The 24,742-nt window shown below is 47.5% G+C and overlaps 4 protein-coding genes across 5 annotated transcripts; 3 read left to right on the top strand and 1 right to left on the bottom strand.

Moving 5' to 3' along the window:
* The first annotated feature begins 287 nt into the window (after positions 1 to 287).
* On the top strand, positions 288 to 6,727 carry fnip2 (folliculin interacting protein 2). The gene is given in 17 exon segments (XM_047045214.1): positions 288 to 768; positions 1,498 to 1,606; positions 1,757 to 1,855; positions 1,986 to 2,086; positions 2,157 to 2,228; positions 2,463 to 2,764; positions 2,878 to 2,989; positions 3,290 to 3,515; positions 3,648 to 3,736; positions 3,846 to 3,986; positions 4,384 to 4,553; positions 4,700 to 4,940; positions 5,208 to 5,363; positions 5,442 to 5,598; positions 5,778 to 5,963; positions 6,090 to 6,205; positions 6,305 to 6,727. Coding segments are annotated over 17 exon segments (2,379 nt in total). The 5' UTR covers positions 288 to 745; the 3' UTR covers positions 6,384 to 6,727.
* On the bottom strand, positions 6,718 to 8,810 carry pmm2 (phosphomannomutase 2). The gene is made up of 8 exons (XM_047045121.1): positions 8,674 to 8,810; positions 8,291 to 8,402; positions 8,010 to 8,086; positions 7,826 to 7,917; positions 7,631 to 7,730; positions 7,297 to 7,372; positions 7,083 to 7,198; positions 6,718 to 6,962 (listed from the first exon to the last, which is right to left on the bottom strand). Exons 1-8 carry the CDS (start codon positions 8,746 to 8,748, stop codon positions 6,858 to 6,860), a joined length of 753 nt encoding a protein of 250 aa, XP_046901077.1. The 5' UTR covers positions 8,749 to 8,810; the 3' UTR covers positions 6,718 to 6,857.
* Positions 8,811 to 8,863: 53 nt separating this feature from the next.
* Positions 8,864 to 11,853, top strand: LOC124484266 (dihydropteridine reductase-like). 2 transcript variants are annotated; one of them, XM_047045122.1, is made up of 7 exons: positions 8,864 to 8,968; positions 9,899 to 9,991; positions 10,155 to 10,251; positions 10,453 to 10,593; positions 11,036 to 11,144; positions 11,384 to 11,467; positions 11,547 to 11,853. In XM_047045122.1, the coding sequence occupies exons 1-7, from the start codon at positions 8,864 to 8,866 to the stop codon at positions 11,644 to 11,646; spliced, it is 729 nt and encodes a 242-aa protein (XP_046901078.1). In that variant the 3' UTR covers positions 11,647 to 11,853. The 2 variants fall into 2 exon arrangements, with proteins under 2 accessions (XP_046901078.1, XP_046901079.1); XM_047045123.1 differs by lacking the exon at positions 8,864 to 8,968 and adding an exon at positions 9,248 to 9,483.
* Positions 11,854 to 14,954: 3,101 nt separating this feature from the next.
* On the top strand, positions 14,955 to 23,471 carry glrba (glycine receptor, beta a). Its single transcript, XM_047045119.1, has 11 exons — positions 14,955 to 16,072; positions 17,006 to 17,121; positions 17,707 to 17,813; positions 18,459 to 18,526; positions 18,692 to 18,918; positions 19,073 to 19,155; positions 19,939 to 20,076; positions 20,790 to 20,942; positions 21,536 to 21,684; positions 21,813 to 21,971; positions 22,326 to 23,471. The coding sequence occupies exons 2-11, from the start codon at positions 17,015 to 17,017 to the stop codon at positions 22,629 to 22,631; spliced, it is 1,497 nt and encodes a 498-aa protein (XP_046901075.1). The 5' UTR covers positions 14,955 to 16,072; positions 17,006 to 17,014; the 3' UTR covers positions 22,632 to 23,471.
* Positions 23,472 to 24,742: the final 1,271 nt, after the last annotated feature.

Genomic DNA, 24,742 nt, shown 5'->3' with positions numbered 1-24,742 from the left:
TCTCCCACCAAGACCTTGTTCAAATACTCTAATGCTGCCTTTCTTCCTGTGTGTGTGTGTGTGTGTGTGTGTTGACACAGATCCTTAGGCAGTGTTGATACCCAGCAGTATGACCAGGCTCTTTGATTCTGTGGTGGCACGCACCAGCATCCCCAGAACAAACACACACACACACACACACACACACACACACACACACACACACACACACACACACACACACACACACACACACACACAGCAGTGCCTGTGAGAGGATAAAGAGAGGGTTGTCCAGGCCGGGTCAAGGGTGGGGGCATGGCGACTGTGTGTGTCTGTGTTTTTACCAATGGAACCCTGCCCTGCCCTGAGAGAAATGGCAAGACCTTGCTAGACACCTGGCAATCCTAGAAACAATTTGGGGGGGGGGGACACAGATACCTATAATCAGACACACCCCTGAAGATGGAAATGCAGCGGTGAGTGTGTGTGTGTTAGAGGGGTGCTTCACTGAAAGTGTGTGTTTGTTTACAGTATGGGAAACAGACCACGCGGTGTATTTCCCTTGCCCTCCCCCTGATCTCTCTCACACACACATACACACACGCAACGGCAGTGTGCAGCCGCAGCCAGTCTCAGTCGGTCATCTGACAGTCTTGTGCTCCAGGATGTGTGTAGAGAGGGGGGGCAGGCTGGGGCAGTAGCCCGCTGAGGGCCCCTGAGACTGGGACACAAACCCTGGCAGCAGCCCCTGGCCTGGACCATCATGGAGACCAGCATGGAGAGCAGGTAGGCTGTATTTCTGTCTGCTGACTCTCAGCCATGTTTAATGGAACATTCCTGCTTTCAACCATCCTCCCTTCTATTTTCCTAACCTCTCTTCTTGTTCTCTTTTCCTAACCTCGCTTCCTCTCCTCCTTTCCCCCCCTCACCGCTTCTTGTCTCCTTTTCCTCTCTGTCTATCCTCCCCTCTCCCCTCCCATCTCCTCCTCTCTCCTCTTGTCTTTCCTCACCTGTGTTCTCTCCTCCTCTCTCTCCTCCTCCTGTCCTCTTGCTCTCCTCTCCCCCTGTCCTCTCCTGTCCTCCTCTCCTCCTGTCCTCTCCTCCTCTTGCTCTTCTCCTGTCCTCCTCTCCTCTCCTGTCCTCTCTTCCTGTCCTCTCCTCCTGTCCTCTCCTTCTGTCCTGTCCTCTCCTTCTGTCCTGTCCTCTCCTGTCTTCCTATCCTCTCCTCCTCTCCTCTCGTCTCCTGTCCTCTCCTGTCCTCCTGTCCTCTCCTCCTCTCCTCCTGTCCTCTCCTGTCCCCCGGTCCTCCTCTCCTCTCGTCTCCTGTCCTCCTCTCCTGTCCTCCTGTCCTCTCCTGTCCCCCGGTCCTCCTCTCCTCTCATCTCCTGTCCTCCTCTCCTGTCCTCCTGTCCTCTCCTGTCCCCCGGTCCTCCTCTCCTCTCATCTCCTGTCCTCCTCTCCTGTCCTCCTGTCCTCTCCTGTCCTCCTCTCCTGCTGTCTTCTTCTCTCCCCCAGCTGGGTGTCGGGGGATTTGGATCTGAGTCAGATTAGGCTGCTGCTGTTTCAGGACTGTGAGCGTCGAGGCAGACAGGTCCTGTTCGACTCCTCCACCATCAAGAAACAGGTGGGTGTGTGTTTGTGCGTCTGTGCATGTGTGTGTGTGCGTTACGAAAGCTTTTGTCACATGTTGTAATCCCGTGGTCTCATGATGCTGCAGCATAAAGAGGCCAAAGCAGGTCAGAGTTTAAAACTGCGTGTGTGTGTGTGTGTGGAGGCTGGTGGAGAGGAAGCAGTGTCTCCCACACGTTGCCAGAAGAGTCCTGGAATCAGCACCCAGAGTCACAAACAAAGAGAGCCCTCACCCAGCTACCAGGTACACACACACACACAAACACACACAAACACACACATTTTAAAAGATCCACACAGCTTTGAGAAACGGTGATAGCAGTGTGTGTGTGTGTGTGTGTGTGTGTGTGTGTGTGTGTGTGTGTGTGTTCTAGTACACCCGACCATCGTCAGATGTCAACATGTTTGGGGAGATGATGTTCGGATCAGTTGCCATGAGTTACAAGGGCTCTACCCTCAAGATCCATCACATAAGGTGAGAAACAGTTGCTCCTGTTACCATGGTGAGTTCCAGTGTGTGGTGACATCACTGTCTGTCCCAACAGATCTCCTCCTCAGCTGATGGTCAGTAAAGTTTTCTCTGCTCGAGTTGGCAGCTCCATGGGAAGCACAAACACGTAAGAAAAATATATCTCTCAATCAGTTACTAATATAAATGTATCTCTTCTGACAGTGTGTGTGTGTGTGGAGGTGGGGGGGGGGGGGGGGGGGAGGGGTGGGAGCGCATATCTTCTAAAAGTGTACGTCCTCAAATTGTGTGAGTGTGTCCGGGTATTTGTGTGTCTTCCAACAGTGTGAGTGTCCAGGTGTGTGTGAGTCTCTTTTAACAGTGTGTGTGTGTGTGTGTCTAGGTTACATGATAGTTTTGAATTTGCCTCCCAAGACTGTCCTGGCCACAGCATCGGGAGCAGTGGTAGTGTAGGTACTGTATGGACCACAGACACACACAGACACACACACAATGGCAGTGCAATAACAGATTTGGCCACACATAGGATTTTTGCTTGTGATACTGCATGTAGTAAAATAGAGGGTATGGTATAAGGTATAAAATGTGAGTGTGTGTCTGTGTGTGTGCCAGCCCACAGCACTCCAATGGACATGCCTGGACGAGTGTTCTGTGAAGATGGAGACAGTGGCATAGCTCGCTCAGGTACCCCCTCCTACACAGTAGTCAAGGTTACTGTCACCACAGTTGCAGCGAAGTGCACCTTTGTCACAGTCACCCATAATGACCCTTAACGTTAAACCTTTCTTGACTCTCAGCATCACTGGCCACACCCTTCGCCTCGCCTGGCTCCATCCCTTCCTCCAGCTCATCCTATCAGAGACGCCTTCAACGCAGCTTCAACACCAGCCTGGAGTACCACACTCCTCGGTAACGGAATGAGTTCTGTGGTCACACAGCAGTGTGCAGGCTGTAGTACGATGTAGTTGGTTGTAGTGTAGTTCACAACGTACTTTGTGGCATTAAGGTTCACAATGTAGTATGTTGCAGTGTTGTTTAATGTGTAGTTTGTTGCCATGGAGTTTACTGTGTAGTTTGTTGCACTGTAGTTTACAGTGTGGTGTGTTGCATTGTAGTTTACAGTGTTCTTGAGGTGTTGTTCTCAGGGTGGTTAATACTTTACGTGCAGCTGGATAAAGGGCACTAGTTGACCTATCCCCTGTGTACCAGGAGCAGTGAGGAAAGGTTCAGCCAATCAGACGAGAGTTGCAGCTCTGGTCCTGTCATGGCACGGAGGAGGAAGATTGCTCTGAGCATCATCATCACTCTGCCAGAAGACACCCAGTCCTCACCTTCTGGAACACAGGACGACACACACTCCTTCATTGACTTCTTCTTCTCCCACTTCCCCCTCATTGAGGCTCACCTGAACAAACTCAAGATGGCAGTTGAGAGGGTGTGTAACGCTGTGGTTGTGTGTGTTTAAATTTGCTGTTAAATATATAAGATGCATGTTAGGTGTGTGTTTTGTACTTTCTTCTGTTTTTCTAGTCTGCTTATATGTATGTTTGTTTGTGTGTGTGTCCAGGCCATGTTGCTGTGTCGCCAAGTGAATGAGTCGACCCAGAGGCAGCAGCTGTACGTCAGCAGGGTCATGGACGCGCTGGCAGAGTTCAGGTCAGAGGGCATCGTCATGGTAATCACAGGTTCTGATAGTCTGCAAGGTCAGATGTTACAGCAACAGATTCAGAGCATTTAATGTGTGTGTTTGTGTGAGTATGTGTAGGACAGCACTCTGGAACCTCTTCATGGCCCCGAGAATCTTGGAGCCAGTGTGGTTGACTATGGTATCCCAGAATGCTGAGCGAGACCGTCTGTGTCAGCGCTTCCTTCAGGAGCTGAGTGCACTGATGGACACCCGGAGCAAGTGAGACAATGCTATGCTATGTAATGCTATGCTATGCTATGCTATGCTATGCTATGCTATGCCATGCCATGCTATGCTATGCTATGCTATGCTATGCTGTGCTGTGCTATACTATTGTATATAAGGCTGGTAAGATTAGCCCTAAACTATGTACCATATCACTGTAGTACTACTATGGCCTGTATTACTGTTGAAGTATAATAACATATTATTACTGTGGACTATAATACATAATAACCAAGTTATTTAATACCACATTGTCTAATAACACACCATAACAACAATATATACATTTGTTCTGTTATGTTCTAATTATACACTGTTGCAAAGGCATGAGCCTAGGGGTATGTCACGACTTGTGTGTGTGTGATTGTGTATGTATGTGTTTGTCTGTCAGTTTCCTCTCGTCTCTCCTCACGGCCGTACTGACTCATCACCTGGCTTGGGTCCCAACGGTAACCCCCAGCAACCAGCCACCAATCACAGGCCTTTGTGAGAAACACACCAGCCAATCAGTGCACATGCTGGGCAAGTCCCACCCCTACAACCCCCTGTGGGCTCAGCTTGGTGAGAAGTTTCATCCTCTCTGACACCCCCCCAAACTACAACTAAACTTTGTGTGTGTATATGTGTGTGTGTACCGGAGGTGACGTATTCAGAAGAGAGGGCAGTCCTAACAGTGTGTGTGTGTGTGTGTGTGTGTGTGTATTCAGGTGACCTGTATGGAGCTCTGGGCAGTCCCCTGAGAGTGTGTCGGACGGTGGTGTTGGGCAGGAGGAGGGATCAGGTCCAGCGCCTCCTCTACGTCCTCTCCTACTTCATCCGTTGCTCTCCCCTGGAGGAACACATTCCTACGCACACTCCTCAACCCCACCCCTCACCTCACACCCCCCCCACACACACAGACTCTCCTCACGCACAACCTTCACCTCACACACACCCCACAGATACCCCGCAAACCCACCCCTCACACATCCCTCACACACAACCACACGCCGCTCACACACACCCCTTACACACTCCTCCAACACACACCTCACACACAAACTCTCCTCATACACACCCATCACACACACAGGAGAGGGTAGACGGGGGTAGTGAGGATGTGCCCACATGGGAGCTGGAGGGTCTGGGTCTGGAAGGAGGAGGAGTAGGCGGAGGAGAGGAGGAGGGACACAGAATGTGGGGTGGAGAGGATGGGGGAGGAGGAGCAGAGGGAAGAGCCAAAGTAAGAGAGGAGGGCGGGGGAGGAGAAGGTGTCAGAAAGGGGGAAGGAGAGGAGGTGGGGGAGGGTCAATCCAGTGACGATGACAACATCGGCTGTTTGTTCTCAAGACAACCGAACACAGCACCAGAGCTGGAGCTGCCCTTGCCCAGGTAACAGTAACAGCTGCATTCACTCAAGAAAACACAATGTGTGTGTTGCCTTCTTACATACCTGTGTGTGTGTATTAGGTTTGAGGCAGTGCATGGGGTGTGTGTGAGTGACCTGGGTCGTTCGTTGCTGGGAGAGTTCAGCCCCGACTACCTGGCAGACTTTGCTCTCCATGGCACCATGGCTCACCAGCACCTGCTGCAAAGCATCATGGGAGATTTGGAGCATGCAGTTCTGGTGAGTGACATCATCACTCAGCCCCACCTCCCAACTTCTGTTTCTCGTCTCACTCTGTAGACTGTCAGTGTCCCCCGGTATACAAATGTATGTGTTTGAATAGTGTGGTTTGTGTACATGTATACAAGCTACATAAACAGTGTTTAACAGGTTTATAACAGGTATGTTTTTGTGTGTAGTACCCCGTGCTTGACGAACCCATGGCTGAGGCGGTGTGTGTGCTGGCGGATGTGGAGCGTGTGTGTGTCCAGGTGGCCAGCAGTCAGAGGAGGGGGCTGGGGCCCGAGGTGGCCCCCTCCTCTCTGGTCTCCACCCTGCTGCTCTCCACCACACACCTGTTCAAGCTGGGGCTGGGGCCACAATATGTAAGAACACACATCTGTAACAGCTAGGACTGGGGCCACAAAGGCAATGTAGGCACACGCTAGTGTAGTGGTACAAGCTGGGCACACACACAGTGTTTCATGTGTGTGTGTGTGTGTATTCTGCAGTGTGTGAGACACCTGGAGGACTGTCTCCAGGAGCTGTACCTGAGAAGCAGACTGCTGGCAGTCTACCTGAGAGATCACACCCGCTGCAGTACCAAAGACCTGGCTACACACCTGGGGTAGGCACACACACACATTCAGTACTGAAGATCTGGCTGTAGACCTGTGTTTGGCAATAGAGAAGATGTATAAATGATTGATTTTGTGTGTTTTGGCAGGATTGAGTGTGAGGACGTTGCTCTGCTAGCTGCTGTGGCCGGAACACACACCCCCTGTGTGGCTCAGGCTTTCCTGTAGAGCAAGAGGACACTCTCCCCGTGAGACCCAGGCCTTCATGTAGAGGAGAAGAAGAAGAGGAGAAAGAGGAGTGCACTCCCCATGTGTGGTCCAGGCTCTACTATGGAGGAGGCAGAGAAGAGATAGAAGAAGAAGAAGAGAGGAAAAGAAGAGGATGTTCTGCAGTACTGCATGTCTAGTGCAGCTCCAACTCTGAGACTGACATTCTGTTACAGACTGTGGGGAGTTATTAGCTGCAGGCATGGTGTGTGTGTATGTGTGTGTATGTGTGAGAGACAGTGTGTGTGAGAGAGAGATTGTGTGTGTGTATGTAACAAAGAGACATTAAAGCGAATTGGAAGCTGAACGGTTCAGTTCTTTATTCATAAACAGCTGATTTGCATCCTGGTGATTATATACAGGTGTGATGATGTCATGGCTCACGGTTCACTCATCCCTCCCTGACCCTAACCCCTGACCCCTTTCCTCCTCCTCTCAGGAGAAGAACAGTTGCTCACAGATGCGTTGCGTATCCTCCGGACTGCTCACTTCATGGCCGATGGTTCGAGGGTCGGCATAAATCTCGTAGTCATTTCCCCCCTAACACACACACACGTAAAGCAGATATAGCATGACTTGTGTTACAGTGAAGCACAGCAAAGAGCAGGTACAGGCCCAAAGACACTGGTAGAAGCCAGTCTGGCGTTAGGTGTTACTCACAGGGTTGGTTTTGTCTCCAAAGAAGTGTATGGTGGAGTATCCATCACTGTCGAGCAGACCCAGACAGTAGCGCTTGTCCCATCCCTCAGGAAACACATCAAAGCTGATCTGACCCCCTGCACACACACAGGAAGGCAGGAGAGGGTGCATGTCAGTGTAAGGCTCAGGGGTCAGATCTGTAGAGAAAGGCCAGGCCTTGGGTCAAAGGTCATACCTATAGAGAATGCCAGGCCTTTGCCTTTGAACTCTTCTCGCAGGACTGAGACAAACTTGTCTCGGATTCGTTCTTTCTATAAAAAAGAACAAAGAAGGTGCTGGAATGTGTGAGGACTGTCCTGCAGTGCCATCTAGTGGACTGAAACATCAACAGCAGCTTTTTTATAGAGTGAGAAAAAGCTAGACAGGAAGAGAGAGACAAACAAGAAGAGCAGGAGAGAGAGAGAAACAAGAAGAGGAGGAGAGAGAGAGAGAAACAAGAAGAGGAGGAGAAAAAGAGAGAGAGAGAGATGTATAAAGGTAGGGGTACAGAAGGAGTTAAAGACGCTGACCTTGTCCAGTTCGTAGAATTCTATCCTCTCCTCCTGAGAGCAGCTCCGACCAACAGGACACACGTTCAGCATTCCATTACGGAACTCTATAAACGTTCCCCTGGGACAGAGGACCAGTCAGCCGTGTGTGTACCTCTTCCAGGGCATCTCGATCATGTGGGTGAGGCAGAAGTGCGTATGTGTGCGTGGGTGTACCTTTTTCTGGGCAACTTGATCTTGGCCATGTAGTTGAGGCAGAAGTTGATGAAGTCTTGAAGAAGTTCCTCCCCCATGTGCGCCTGAATGCTCTAAAACAGACCAATCACAGGCCAGGGATCTGAGATAAGGAAGTCACACAGAGGACATGGTTGGCAAACTAGCCAATAAGAGACAGTCTTACCTGCACTGCCAGAAGTTGTCCATTCTTATAGGCCACAAGTCCATTCTCAGCAAACACATAGTCTGCCTTCTGTACAACTGGACACAAATACACACAACGTACAGACACAGTAAACCTTCAGTAGATTCCCCTTGTTGACACCAGATCTTGGCGGTCTTTTTTTAAGAGGGATTATCTGTCTGTATGGTCTATGTCTGTCTGTGTGACAGTCTCTCACACATACAGGCTGCAGAAAGGTCATCCTGGCTTATAGGGATCAGTTACACCAGTCACACGCTTACCGTCCTCCCCTAGTTGCTCCCGGATCTTGTCGAGGTCGGAGCCCCCCACCACACCGACACGTACGCGCCCCCGAAGCCGCTGAAGGAACTCGTACATCTTCGGTGTCACGCGCTGGGACCAGACAGAAACAGAGTCAAATCACACAAGTCTCTATGTCTGCCCTATGACACAGTGTATCGAAAGTCAGTTAGCTGGCACCCAACTTCAACAGGAATATTCTGCTCCAGTGGCCGTATTGCAAGGCTTGTCCAAGCCAACGAGTAATGCTGCTTAGTAAAGACTTATTAAATTAATTTAATTTACAGAGGATACTTAATTAGCATATGTTTACATTCTAGCCTAATGATTGTTTGTCTCCTTTTCTCTTGTCAGTTTTAATTACCTGGCGTGCAGCGGTGAGCGTACCGTCTACATCGAAAAGGCACAGCGTCTTTGTGTCAACGGCACTTTCACTCATTTTCTTTAAAACAGCCGCGTTCAAGAGCTCTGGATCTGTTCTTCCACAGTGCTGTACCTGGATTGTGTGCGGAAGACGTGTTGTCTGCAACGTCACCTCGGTTGTGTACAGGGAAATGGTTTTTGGATTCCTACCCAATCAGAGTGGCAATACGATATACCTTCGATTTACACTCCAACCGGCGGAGCTTCCGAAACAGGGACAGAAATCCTGTTTTGGGGTATGTCTGCGGGGTGATTTAAATCGATGTTGTGTTTTTCTGAGGTTAGTTGCGCGCTGCGCTCGTATGACAGACGAAACCCACTCAGACTGTCTTAAAAATAATCGTTGTTGATCATTTAAATGCAGTTCATGTGGGCCAGACACCAGTTTATACCACGCAAACACGACAGCACACCACTGGCGTAGTTGCCGCCCACCTTAACGGGCTGCGCTGGGATATGAACTAAGGAACACCACAAAGCAACGCCCACTGTAACTATTGGTCGGAAGAAGGTTTCGGAGTAACATTAAAGACTTCCGGTTAAACCTTAACCCCAGAATGAGTGAACACTGTGCAGTTTGAATGTAAGGCTAGTTTATTCACCGTATAGCGGTGTCCTTAAAGTAAACAGTTAACGAAAGTAGAGTACAGGACGCATCGAGAGTATGGCTGAAGCACGCAGAGTCATTGTGTACGGCGGAAAAGGCGCTCTGGGGTCTGCATACGTACAGTACTTCAAGTCTAAGAGCTGGGTGGGTGTGTAGCTGCCTTGTAATCTAACTTAAATCTAGTTAGACAGTCCGCAGCTAGTTATGTAGCCTACTTAACTTTCTGCAACCCTGTCTAAGTTGCAATTGTTAAGTAGCCCACAGTAAATAACTGCTCTACTAGTTACGGCTAAATGTTACCAAGCATGAGTTGTTTTCTGAACTGAACCGGTGTTGTACCGAAATCAGTGACCTTTCGAAAAACTGTGACCAGGGGTCGCTGTTTAATGGCTTGCCATAATGGTCCGTACATTTTCGAGCCCTAACATTGGCAAGTCATTAAAACAGCGACCCTTGGTCACAGTTTTCGATAGGTCACCAGGTTCAGTTCAGAAGACAACTCACGGCGTTGACAATTATCACGTGCTGTGCTGATACAAACTTTCATTTTTTTGGACAGTGGGTCGCGAGCGTTGATATAGGTGCCAACGATGATGCGAACGCCAACGTACTGGTCACAGTTAACGACTCCTTCACCGGACAGGCTGACCAGGTGAGTCGGTATGTTTTTGAGAGACATGTATAATTTACCTTTCCATTTAATTCCAATCTATTTAGTCCATTAATACAAAATTACAACGACTCAGGCCACCATTGACTTGCATGTACCAGAACTGGTAAGTTGATACTGATTATGGATGTGTTTCATTGCCTAGGTGACAGCAGATGTGTCTTCGTTACTAGGGGAACAGAAGGTGGATGCCATTCTGTGTGTGGCAGGAGGCTGGGCAGGAGGAAGTGCCAAGGCTAAAGGTAAGAGGTCAACTTACAGACCCCATCTCCTTCCCTCTCTAAATGAAGACTTCAACTTATTTCTCAGTAACCCGTCTCTCTCTCTCACTCTCTCTCTCTCTCTCTCTCTCTCTCTCTCTCTCTCTCTCTCTCTCTCTCTCTCTGTGCCTCCCCCCTCTCTTCTCTCCACTTTTCCTCTTCCGTCTCACCTCATCCATCCAGCTCTTTTTAAGAACAGTGACTTGATGTGGAAACAGAGTGTGTGGACCTCAACCATCTCCAGTCACCTAGCAACCAAACACCTGAAGGAGGGGGGGCTGCTCACTTTGGCGGGGGCCAAGGCCGGTCTGACTGGATCCCCAGGTACACACCCACTCAGACCCAGTTACACACCCACTCACACCCAGTTACACACGCATATACACCCAGGCACACACACAAACCCCTAATGTTCAGTGTGACTACAGTACTTTAAAAATATGAGTACCATGGTACTATTACAGTAGTATTACTACAGTATTAAAGTACTATTACTGTACTACACTACCACAGTAATGCCATTACAGTACTATTTCTACTCCAGTACAGTATTAGTCTTACAGTAATGGTATATTCCTCAGGACTACTGCACAGTACCACAGTATTACTCTTACAGTGATGGTAATGTATTGCTACAGTATTCCATTATGTAAAAGTAAAACTACTACAGTACCATAGTATTGCTGTTACTGTAATCATGTATTACTACACAGTACTTCTACAGTAAGATAGTACTGTTGCAGCACTACCATTGCTGTGTCTCCAGGTATGCTGGGTTATGGCATGGCGAAGGCAGCAGTCCACCAGCTGTGTCAGTCTCTAGCAGGAGCCAACAGTGGTCTGCCTACTGGAGCAACTGCTGTCGCTATACTGCCGTGAGTCTGTCTGTCTGGTCTATCTGTCTGTCTGTGTCTCTGTCTTGTCTGGTCTGTCTGTCTGTCTGTCTGGTCTATCTTTCTGTCTGTCTGTTTGTCCCTGTCTGTCTGTCTGTCTGTCTGTGTGTCTCTGTCTGTCTGGCTGCCTTTTTCTGCCTGTCTGTCTCAGACTCCATCAAATCATACACACTCATGACAGACTAGAAAGCACCTAATTGACAAATCCTGCTCTTCCACAGTATCACATTGGACACGCCCATGAACAGGAAGTTTATGCCAGAGGGTGACACCACTTCCTGGACGCCGTTGGAATACGTGGCTGAGTAAGTGACCTAACCTGTATATGTGTCTGTGTGGGGGTGTGTGTGTGTGTGTGTTAGTGATGACTGCTCTGTCTTTCAGACTGTTCTATAGCTGGACGAGTGGAGAGAACCGTCCTGCGTCTGGCACGCTGGTGGAGCTGGTGACATCACAGGGCAAGACACAGGCCACACCCTTATAGACACAGGCCACGCCCCCCTGGGAAGTAATTGTCCAAATTGCCAACTCGAAATCTGCCTAGGTCTCAGGTCCCATTCTAACTGAGCAGAACCTTAACACATCCCACTAGAGCCCCTGTGAACAAGCAGTGCATGTTTTAAGTTGTGTGTGTGTGCACAATATGTCCCCTGTGTAAGGTACCTGTAGCTGCTATAAAACCTCAAACTGATGTGGTTCTGTCATTTCTGTGTCAGCTGAGTATCTGCTCTTCTGCTGTGTGTCTCGTCTGTACAGCTGGGTCCTCTTCCATTGTTTACCTGCAATGTCTTTACTCTAGATCTGTTGTGGTTATACTGTGCAGTCTAGTTGTATGTCTAAAACTGTGGTTGCACCACTCACTAGATTAACAACTATTGAGGCCTAACACTTATAGCATTTATTTATTATATTTTTTTTAATGTTATCATAGTTCATAGATTTTATATCGTTTGAAGCTTCTGAATGACGTTCCTCATTACTTTGGGTCTTCAGTCTGGGACAAGACTGCTGACATCAGCCATGTTTGTGCGCCTCGTGGGGTTGATAGTGTTATTGTTACTAATACGTGTACGAATTGTTCTGAGAGCAATGATGTCAAATAAGAACTGGTGATACAGAAGTCTCGTTTGATTTAAACTCCTACAAAACAGCCAATAGTGTCCAAGCTGGTGTCCCTCTGACTTTAACAAGGTGGGAATGTGAGGGTCTTTGTACATAAAATTGAGCAACGGAAGTTTTGCAAGCATATAATGGTAGTTCTACACAGTATCTATGGGCCTCCTCCTATGTAAAAACGGATGGTCAGCGGTTCACTACGAGCACTGTATGGTAGGTCATTGTGCCAGCATGAGCGCCTCCATGCCGTCGACGTTGTCCATGGTCCTGCTTCACGCAGGACACGCTGCCGGAGAGTTCTGCGTTCACAAGCCAAGATCGGTCACTTTATGGACCACAATCTACGCTTTAGCGGTAACAAGAAGCCTTCAACGGACTAGGTGTCATATGTGCTCCACTGTCGATATGGACGTTAATTGGGAGAGGCAGCTAAATCTTTTTTTGCGTTTTGGACGTCCATATGGACGTCCATAGACTGACGGCGATGGCTGCTGATCTTTGCATGGATGGACGGACGGCGATGCTGTTCAGAGTGCCGTCCATAGAGGGAGCATATATTTTGGACGGCGTCATAGCCGTCCATATGGACGGCGATGCTGTTCAGAGTGCCGTCCATAGAGGGAGCAGATATTTTGGACGGCGATGGATTAGCAGGGACGTCCCTCGTGCCGTCCATAGAGGGAGCAGATATTTTGGACGGCGTCATAGCCGTCCATATGGACGGCGATGCTGTTCAGAGTGCCGTCCATAGAGGGAGCATATATTTTGGACGGCGATGGATTGAATGTTTAGCAGGCTGTTGAGCTAACAGAACTGCCGAAGGCTACCATAGCATGTAGCTAGCTACATTAACTTTGGATGACTCAATCTTTTGTCAAGTTAATTTGTATGAATTGCATGTTAGTGCAATATTTACGCCTTTATTCTGTTTTTTTTACATAATCAGCAGTATGATCTCATGACAATATAGACTTGAAAAACAATATGTTATGGTTTGGGTTTGCCTATAGGCTACATTTATTTTAATTATTTCGAGAATTGTTAATAAAGACTCATTTAAAAGGTTAACATTTGGAGTGTTAGGCCCATAGGCTATTACGTTTTGCATTTGTCTCCGCTCAAAGTGGTTCGTGCGCAACATTGGAGCTACTGACTGGTGGCTCCAAATCCACCCATAAAACACTTTAAACTGACGGCTTAAAAGACCTAAAGGGCAATGTATTTCATAGGGTCATAACACAATGTTAAAATCTTAATTGAGTCTTTATTAACAATTCTCGAAATAATTAAAATATATGTAGCCTATATCTAGGCAAACCCTAACCATAACATATTGTTTTTCAAGTCTGTATTGTCATGAGATTATATTGTTGATTGGCCTACTTTTGTATGTTAAAAATAAAATAAAGGCGTAAATATATAGCCTTCACTTAAATGCAATTAATACAAAATAACGTGACAAAACTTATTGAGTCATCCACGGTTGCTGTAGCTACATTCATGGTAGCCTTTGACGGCTTTGGTTTGGCTCAACACATCGTATTGTGTTTTGCATTGGTCTCCGCTCCAAGCGAGTGTTTGTTGTTTTGCGTTTGTCTCCGTGCGCAAAGTTCGTGCGCAAGATTGGAGCTACTGACTGGTGGCTTCAAATCCACCCATAAAACACTTTAAACTGACGGTTTAAAAGACCTAAATGGCAATGTATTTCATAGGGTCATAACACAATGTTAACCTTTTAAATGAGTCTTTATTAACAATTCTCGAAATAATTAAAATAAATGTAGCCTATAGGCAAACCCAAACCATAACATATTGTTTTTCAAGTCTATATTGTCATGAGATCATACTGCTGATTATGTAAAAAAACAGAATAAAGGCGTAAATATTGCACTAACATGCAATTCATACAAATTAACTTGACAAAAGATTGAGTCATCCAAAGTTAATGTAGCTAGCTACATGCTATGGTAGCCTTCGGCAGTTCTGTTAGCTCAACAGCCTGCTAAACATTCAATCCATCGCCGTCCAAAATATATGCTCCCTCTATGGACGGCACTCTGAACAGCATCGCCGTCCATATGGACGGCTATGATGCCGTCCAAAATATCTGCTCCCTCTATGGACGGCACGAGGGACGTCCCTGCTAATCCATCGCCGTCCAAAATATCTGCTCCCTCTATGGACGGCACGAGGGACGTCCCTGCTAATCCATCGCCGTCCAAAATATCTGCTCCCTCTATGGACGGCACGAGGGACGTCCCTGCTAATCCATCGCCGTCCAAAATATCTGCTCCCTCTATGGACGGCACTCTGAACAGCATCGCCGTCCATATGGACGGCTATGACGCCGTCCAAAATATCTGCTCCCTCTATGGACGGCACTCTGAACAGCATCGCCGTCCGTCCATCCATGCAAAGATCAGCAGCCATCGCCGTCAGTCTATGGACGTCCATATGGACGTCCAAAACGCAAAAAAAGATTTAGCTCTGAACAGCATCGCCGTCCATATGGACGGCTATGACGCCGTCCAAAATATCTGCTCCCTCTATGGACGGCACTCTGAACAGCATCGCCGTCCGTCCATCCATGCAAAGATCAGCAGCCATCGCCGTCAGTCTATGGACGTCCATATGGACGTCCAAAACGCAAAAAAAGATTTAGCTCCTACTGTTAATTGGAGGCTGGAGCGCAGTGGGCCATGTTAAATTTGCATCATGTAGCCTACCGCGCGGACTGCCGCATGAACAGCACGCTGTGACGAGAAGCAGCTATCATACATAATAACTGGATACCGTTAGCTCGCGAGCAGGAGGAACCTGTTTTGGAGAAACTGGAGATATTGTGTTGGAATGTAACCCACAAACACCACGTGTCCTCATATTGGTTTAAAACTAGGCCTATAGTTTTACAGGATTAGGATTTTTGATTGTCGAAGGATTATATCATAGCTCCCCCCTCACCTCCCCCCTCCCTGTTTTTTTTTACCCCAGGCTGTCTCTCTCCCTCCAACAACATTCTCAACCTCCCGTCTCTCTTTCCAATTCAACTCAACCCTCTCTATCCCTTTCTCTCTATCCCTTTCTCTCTGTAATTCAACCAATCAATCCCTGTCTGTCACCCCGCCCTCCCGTGCCCCCACCACCTTTCTGAAACATGTGTGGCTGACATGGTTTACACTCGGACTTGGCTGACTTGACCAGATTCAAAAATCAATACTGATGCGCACCTATGAGGAAACGAGTGGTTGACTATACCAGCGTTGTCCGTCTCCCCCCGTTTCCCAGTACGACACACAGCATCGGCTGTATCAAACCTTCCGAAAACGCTCTGTCCGCCTGTTGGATTGTGTGTGTGTCTGTCAGATTGTCTGTGTGTGAGAGTGATAGACACACAGAGAGACAGCAGGGCACAGAGAGACTCACAGTAACCTTCAAGGCACCCCCGGCGAAGAGATGAAGGGATATTAAAGTGTTGGATGGGGGAGGTTGCGCGTGCCACACTGATTTGTATACCGTGCTCGCGCTTCGACGCGATGCTGACGGTAGTTTTCCCAAGACTGCGCATGTAAAAGAGCAGGTGCACACGCGCGCGCGCGAAAACATGCACACATTCTCCCTCTCGCTCTGCTCTCTCTTGCTCATATTATTCCCCCTCCTCTCCGCGCACGCATGCGGGCGGGCGCTGAGGAGAACTTCAGGACAGGACACGCGAGGAGACTGGCGTAAGGGGAGCGTGACAGTGCTGTAATGTGTATTTACCGGATCTTCTGAAATATTTCATCCCGCGCAGGAGGGTAAGACCAGCATATTTCCTTCCATTTTGCATTTTAGTGTTGGAAGCAGCCGTGTCCTGCAGCTCAATGCAGCCGCTGTGTGATTGCGTATTCTGAGAATTTTAAGTGATCAACAGAGTTATTGGAGTTGATCATGTAGCCTTATTGCCTTCGTAGTTGGATACTGTTGATGGTAGCTATAGCCCTACGCCATTCAGTGAATGCGTTTCCCTGCATAGCCGCAGTATTGTCATCTCCCCCCTCCTCTCTCCCCCTCCCACGACGGGACGGCCTCTCGTGGGTTAGTGACACCCCAGTTGATTAACGAGCTCGTGCGGCGGGCACGAAGTTGCGTGCGGTTCGCCGTTCCCGCCGACACTGGATAGGATGTAGAGGTGCAGGCTCCCGCGAGGAGAAGTAGGGAAGGCGACCGAGGGGGACTGCACGTGTCAGCAGGAAAGTGAGGAGAACCGTGGATGAGTTATCCACCGGAGGGGTTGGTTAACCTACATACCGGGACAGCTTTCTGACCGCTGCCGTGCGGTCTGCTTTGTCATGGTAATGACCACTCTGCAACAGTCTTGTTAGACATTCTGTAGCCTGTCCACAGCCCACAGAATTCCTACTGAGTTATAAGTGCATATTGATACTCACATGAACTGGGAAGGGTTCTAAACAACAGGATTGTAAGGAAGGCAAGTTGCATCAAGATAATATAAAAAATGATTCAACTAATTGTAACTGTGTGTGTGTGTGTGTCTGTGTGCACGTGTGCATGTTTACATGTGTCTGTTTGTGTCGGTTTCTTTTATGCATGTGTGTGTACATTTGTGTGTCTTTGTATGTGTGTGAATGTGTGTGCTCGCGTGCATGTGCATGTGTGTGTGATTGTGTGCATATGCATGAGTGTGTGTATGCCTGTGTGTGTGTGTGTTGGCGTGTGTATGTGTCCAGGAAGAGAGCATGGCTCAGACGGGATGGCGGCTCCTGCTGCTGCTGCTGCTCTGGTTTGATTTGACAGGAGCCAAGGGGGTCAAGGGCAAGAAAGGCCAGAAAGTCATCTGTCCATCGTAAGTGACATTGCTAAACTACATTTAATTAAACTTTGCACTACACTAACATCAGCTAGTTGAACTACACTCCACACTAACATCAGCTAAATGAACTAGACTCCACACTAACATCAGATAGTTAAAGTATTGCTCCACACTAACATCAGCTAGTTGAACTACGCATTACTAACATCAAGTAGTTAAACTACGCATCACACTAACATCAGTTAGTTAAACTATAAACTAACTAGATGGCTCAGCGGTTAGGGAGTCGGGCTGTTAATCAGAAGGTTGCCGGTACAATTCCCAGCCGTGCCAAATGACATTGTGTCCTTGGGCAAGGCATTTCACCCTACTTGCCTCGGGGAGAACGTCCCTGTACTTACTGTAAGTTGCTCTGGATAAGAGTGTCTGCTAAATGACTAATAGTAAATGTAAACATCAAGTTGTTAAACTGCTCTCCACTAAGATCATCAACTAGAAAACCTAGGTCCACACAAATGACTGTCTAATAAACCAAGCTGTAAACTTAATACAACTATTAAACTCAAATCCTGAATGGTATGGTCAGGGTCCCCATGGTAACATTGTGTTGTTGTACAGGCAATTGTCAGCAGAGGAACTGGCCCAGGTTCCCGCAAACTCCACCAGCAACATCCTGAACCGTCTGATGGTCAGCTATGACCCCCGCATCCGACCCAACTTCAAAGGTTGGTCACCTTAGTTATGGCTTGTACCCTGAAAGGGTATCTAACCTAATCCTGCAGCAGAGGGTGTATAGTTTAGCAAGAGTGAATTAATTTACACATCCACGTCCGAAGAAAAACAATTCAGCGCAACGCTTTATGGATTTTTGTTGTTTGTTTAAAATAGTATTTCTTTCCTGTGGCTGGCTGTGTGTGTGTGTTGGGGGGGGGGGGGAGTAGAGGACAGGAGGAATGTTTGTGGTTGATTAGATGTCTGAGAGGGCTGGAAGCCATGACCATATGCTGTTCAGTCGAGAACGAGTCAAGCGGAATGTCACATGTCCTGATCTCAGAAGCTTTTTAGATGTCTGATGGTCCAAAATGGACATAGAAACTTGACCGCCATAATACCATAACCACTCACAACTACAAACCCTGGAGCCACTAGAACTACAGCTCCTGATCCCACTAGAACTACAATCCCACAAGAGACTAAAACTACAACCCTTGGAGCCACTAGAACTAGATACCTTAGATCTACAACTACTACCACAAACAATACTATGTGTCAATTCATGAGTATGTTTTTGAGTAAGAATAAAATATTATGTATTTGAGCACAAATTATTATGAGTGTGTAATATAAGAATATTTATGTTTGCATTGAAGGCATACCAGTTGAAGACAAGGTGAACATTTTCATCAACAGTTTTGGTTCTATCCAGGAGACCACCATGGTGAGTCACTATCATGAACACTAACCTCACTAACCACCACCATCACTAAAATCTGCATTCCGAATCGTAAACTACAACATTATTGTTTTTTAAGATTACTGGTATTAGTCTTTTTGTCAACTATGACCGTGACGGTGTCTACCTGGTTTTGATTGCTGTCTCCAGGACTACCGGGTGAATATTTTCCTCCGCCAGCGCTGGAATGACCCTCGCCTCCGCCTCCCGACCGACTTCAAGAGTGATGCGTTGACGGTGGACCCCAAAATGTTCCAGTGTCTTTGGAAGCCCGATCTGTTCTTCGCCAACGAGAAAAATGCCAACTTCCACGACGTCACGCAAGACAACATACTGCTATTCATCTTCCGCAACGGAGACGTGCTGATCAGCATGAGGCAAGGGCTCGCACACAAACACACACACAGTCTATCATCCTCCGCAATGGAGACATGCTGTTCAGCATAAGGCAGAGGCACACACTACCACACACACACCTCACACACTTTTCCTTTGCTTACGTAATGTGTTCGATGCTGTCTTGTATTCCAGGCTGTCAGTCACGCTGTCCTGCCCCCTGGACCTCACCTTGTTCCCCATGGACACCCAGTTCTGCAAAATGCAGCTAGAGAGCTGTAAGATCCCTCACCCACCTATACTCTAACTCACCCACACACTCACTAACTCACCCATTAATTCACAAATGTACTCACTGACTCACTCATATACTTACTAACTCATCCATTAACCCACTAAATCACACAGCCCCTCACTAACTCACACAGCCCCTCACTAACTCACACAGCCCCTCACTAACTCACACAGCCCCTCACTGACTCACACAGCCCCTCACTAACTCACACAGCCCCTCACTAACTCACACGGCCCCTCACTAACTCACACGGCCCCTCACTAACTCACACGGCCCTTCACTAACTCACACGGCCCCTCACTAACTCACACGGCCCCTCACTAACTCACACGGCCCCTCACTAACTCACACGGCCACTCACTAACTCACTCAGCCCCTCACTAACTCACACGGCCCCTCACTAACTCACAAGGCCACTCACTAACTCACTCAGCCCCTCACTAACTCACACGGCCCCTCACTAACTCACACGGCCCCTCACTAACTCACACGGCCCCTCACTAACTCACACGGCCCCTCACTAACTCACACGGCCCCTCACTAACTCACACGGCCCCTCACTAACTCACACGGCCCCTTACTAACTCACACAGCCCCTCACCAACACACACGGCCCCTCACTAAATCACACAGCCACTCACTGATTCACTCATTAACTCATCCACCAACTCACTAATTACATAATCCACCCATTCACAAACTTGATCGCTTACTCACCCTGCCCCCCTTCCCCTATCACTGACACGGTTGTATCTGTGTTTTCCAGTTGGTTACACCACCAGCGACCTGGTGTTCATGTGGCAGTCAGACCCAGTTCAGATGGATGAGATTGCTCTGCCGCAATTCGACATCAAACAGGAAGACATCGAATACGGCAACTGCACCAAATTCTACCCCGGCACAGGTCATACACAGTGGTGAAGTTGATGTTGAGATGCAGAATGTGGTCATATTGAGGTTGTAGATGCACAATGTTGTTATATTGAGGTTGAGATTCAGAATGTGATCACAGCAAAGTTGAGATCAGTTTCACTTACAGAATGTGGTGACAGTGATGTTGGAATGCAGAATGTGGTCTATTGAGCCTGAGTCACGAAAAGTGTCTGTACTGAGGTTGGGATGCAGAATGGGATGCAGAGAGGTTGAGGTGATGTCTAATGTATGAGTCAGTAAAATGGGGACAAGGGAATCTGTTTGCCACACATCTCTGAACCCAGCTCTCCGCTCTTATGTAACTCTTCTTTCATGTAGATCTGTCATGCAAGACCTTTGTATGGATGAATTCCTTCTAAGTGGATGAGCACTTGATGACTGAATATCAGTTGATGGGAAGATAGTGTATGCATGTGTGTCTGCACTGTGTGTGTCTGACGTGTATGTGTGTGTGTGTGTGTGTGTGTGTGTGTGGAGATCTGATGACCTGTATATGTGTGTGTGTGAGCCATGTGTGTACCTGATTTGTGCGTGTGTTCTCTGTGTGTGTGTCTTCTCTGTGTGTGTGTACTGCTGTGTGTTTTTCTAACCTGTATATGGGTGTGTTTGAGCCATGTGTGTACCTCATCTGTGTGTGACCCGTGTCTGTGTGTCTTCTCTGTGTGTGTGTGTGTGTGTGTACAGGCTACTACACATGTGTGGAGGTGATCTTCATGCTGCGGAGGCAGGTGGGGTTCTACCTGATGGGTGTGTACGCGCCCACGCTTCTCATTGTGGTCCTGTCATGGCTCTCCTTCTGGATCAACCCCGATGCCAGCGCTGCCAGGGTGCCCCTAGGTACGGCCATCACCCCCTGACCCTTCATACCGACCCCTGACCCCTCCCCAGATGGGTGTCAGATGTCCCATCTCTCCTTCCGTCACTGTCGTACGGATCCACCTCCTCACATCATTCCCCTACCATTCGTCTGTCCGTCCGTCCATCCGTCTTCCATTGATCCAGGTAAGTTTGCTGACATAATCACCCTCTGCTGTCTTTCTCTCAACTGTATTATTCCCTCCATCAGCAGTCTCTCTCCCTATCCCTCCTGTACCTCTGTATTGGCTCTATCTTTATCTACTTCTTACTCCCCCACCTATTTCTCTCTCTCTCTCCCCTTTTCTCACCCCCCTCCATTGTCTCCCGCCCTCTTTCACCTCTCTCTCTCTGTCTCTCTCTGTCTCTCTCTCTATCTCTCTCTCATTCCTCTCCCATCTCTCTTTCTCACCCTCTCTCTCCCCTCTCTCCTGTCTCTCCATTTCTCTCGCAGCCTCACTCACCCCTCTCTCCTGTCTCTCAGCCTTTGTCACCCCTCCCCCACTGAATCTCTCATTCTGTCCACCTCCTCTGCCCTATTGCTCTCTCACCCCCTCTCCCCCTTCTCTCCCCAGGGATCCTGTCAGTGCTATCTCTGTCCTCAGAGTCCATGTCTTTGGCCTCGGAGCTTCCAAAGGTCTCCTACGTTAAAGCCATAGACGTCTGGCTCATCACCTGCCTGCTTTTTGGCTTCTCCTCATTAGTGGAGTATGCTGTAGTGCAGGTCAGACACACACACAACACACACACAGACAGATATCCTCACTCAAACATCACACACACACACACAAACGTCACACAGGTGGTTTGAGTGTGTCTGAAAGTAAGTGTGTGTTTGTGTGTGTTTGTCAGGTGATGTTGAACAGTCCCAAACGCATTGAGGAGGAGAAGTCCAAGATGGCGACCAAGGAGAAAGCCCTGAGAGAGAAGGAGGGCAAAAAGACGCCCTCCAAGACCCCCAACACAGTCAACGGCACGGGAGGAACTCCCATCCATGTCAGCACTCTGCAGGCAAGTGTGTCTGTGAGTGGGTGTCAGTGATTGTGTGACAGGTTCTAAGATGTGAAGGGGATAATTGCTGAGCGTAATTCAGCCTCCCCCCTCTTAGAGAAAGAGCTGGCTTCAAAACATCACTTTCAATAAGGGCAGGACAGAGGATATTTAATCACTGATCGCTTTCTCTGTCTCTCGGTGTCTGTCTGCCTGTCTCTATCCTCTCTTTTGGTGTGTGTTGTCTCCCTGTCTCTCCTTTTTTGTGTGTGCGTGTGTGTGTGTGTGTGTGCATGCGTGCGTGCGTGTGTGTGTGTGTGTGCGTGTGTGCGTGCGTGTGTGTGTGTGTGTGTGCGTGTGTGTGTGTGTGTCCAGGTTGTGGAGACCAGGTGTAAGAAGGTGTGTACATCTAAGTCAGATCTGCGCTCCAGTGACTTCAGCATCGTAGGCTCTCTCCCCAGGGACTTTGAGCTGTCCAACTTCGACTGCTACGGCAAGCCCATCGAGGTCAGCGGCGCTCTCAAATCACAGGCCAAGAACAACAAGAAGCCAGCACCCCCCAAGCCTGTCATCCCTGCTGCAGCCAAACGCATTGACCTGTATGCACGTGCACTGTTCCCCTTCACATTTCTGTTCTTCAACGTAATTTACTGGTTTGTGTACTTGTACTCTGGCCCCTAAGTGCAAAATCATTGAGATGGTGATACAAGCATGACATTTTCCATGTGGTTCACCTTTAGGCTACTTAATAGGAAATTCAAGTTAGCCAGACAAAATTTGAATATGGCTGCCATTTTTCAAGATGGACACCGAATGATAGCTAGTGAAAGCAATTCTCAACGTACAATAAAAGGAAAACCATTTAAAAACTCCGCGATTCAATTCCCACTTAGGGTCAATTCCTATGTTTTGAAACATGGATATTCTATTTTTGCACCATCCGTGTTTTGTAGGATGGAATAATTCATAATTTTTGAAAGGTTCAGAACATTTTATGTCTCAGTGGCCTAATAGAAAGCATTCTTTTGAAACATTTGATTTTGTATCGTTAAACATGAGTATACAGCTTTGATGTACCTCCTCAAAGTTGCTTCAGTACCTTCATCTAACCAGACAGGGACATTTTTTGCACTCACACTGTATCCATCCTGATCTGTACTATATTGGTGGACATTTAGGATCTTCCTTTTCCTCCAGTTGACAAAGACAGCACTTGTTCAATCTATTTTCCCCTTGGACAAAGATTCTCAAATGTCAGCCATATTCAAGAAGAAAAAAAATGATATACAATTAAAGGCAGAAGGTTTAACCTTTTCCTATCTTAATTGTACACACTTTCTTGTATGGTTATTTTTATATCAACTAACCCCTTGATGAGTTCCTGTGCAATATTTGGTGCTTGTATCACAAAGTGAATGACTCCACCAAACTTTGTACTTAGCTGCCCCCCCCACTACTGTGAGGGGTGGGGGGAAGGTGGAGTAGAGAAACTGGGGATGTGGAGAATGTGTGCGGTGAGGTGATGGTGGTGGGGAGGGGGAGGGGGCGGGGGGGTTATTGTGGCATGAGCTGTGATTAACATTAAGATGTATCTGTCCATGCCTAAAATGCTTTGATATAAATATGCAATGATGCACAGCATACAATATATGTTTGATATAACTCATGTTAATATGCTTTGATATAAGTTTGATAAAACGCCAAATACAGATGCTATTATATAAGTTTGATAAAATGCTTATCAATTATGCTCAAATATGTTTGATAAACTGCTAAAACATTGTGATGGTATAAGTTTGATAAAATGCAAGCATAAAAATGTGATATAAGTTTGATACAACCCATTTTGGCCATAAGTTTAAAAGGCCATGAACAGATACCATGATATAAGTTTGATAAAATTCTATTTCATCTTAAGTCAAGAGAACATTATGCTGATAAAGAAACAATACTGTAAATTGTGATTCTAAGATATTATAAGATATTATGGTTTAATGAAGCAACATACCTGCTTCTATAAGATCTATTAAAATGTAATCAGATGTATTGGACCTTTGTATGTGTGCGTACGTGTTGACTGTCCTACAATGCCATCTAGTGGACTAAAACATAACAGGTCTAAAGTCATCAGGTTAATCTCATTTCCCCAGAGAGATGAGAGGGAAGGAAGGAGAGATGCCTTACTCTGACCTGAAGGGAGAAAGGGGAGATGAAGTAAAAGACAGGAAATAGTAGAAAGAAAAAGGAATATGATTCTGCTGTTCAGAGTGAGACAGGCTTATGGTTCCATTTTAGAGAGTGAGACAGGGTAAAGGTTCCAGTCTAGAGGTGGGACATGATTACAATTCCATTTTAGAGAGTGAGACAGGTTAATTAATGGTTCCAGCCTAGATGTGTGACAGGCTTACAATTCCGTTTTAGAGAGGGAGACAGGCTTACAGTTCAAGCTTTGAGAATGAGACAGATTTATGGTTCCAGCTTAGAGTGAGACAGGTTGATGCTGCCAGGAATGGAAACAGGGTAAATATACAGCATGCATCCATGTACTGTATATATAAAAAGAGAGAGAGACAGAGAGAGAGAACACAGGTTGCATATCTGTGTAAAATATGTCAATGGTGTTACAGTTCTGTAGCAGTATTCTCCTACTCACTGCAGCACTAGGGGAGAGAAGGGGGTGAGAGAGGGGGGGGGGGCAGAGAGCAAGAATAAGAGAAAATAATGAAAAGACAGAGAAGGAGGAGAGAGGGTAAAATAACTCTAGCCAGTGTCGGTGGGGAGAATGTCCGATC

Source organism: Hypomesus transpacificus, chromosome 22 (assembly GCF_021917145.1).
Source record: "Hypomesus transpacificus isolate Combined female chromosome 22, fHypTra1, whole genome shotgun sequence".
NCBI classification, from domain to species: domain Eukaryota; kingdom Metazoa; phylum Chordata; class Actinopteri; order Osmeriformes; family Osmeridae; genus Hypomesus; species Hypomesus transpacificus.
This window is presented reverse-complemented; position numbering and strand designations above follow the sequence as displayed.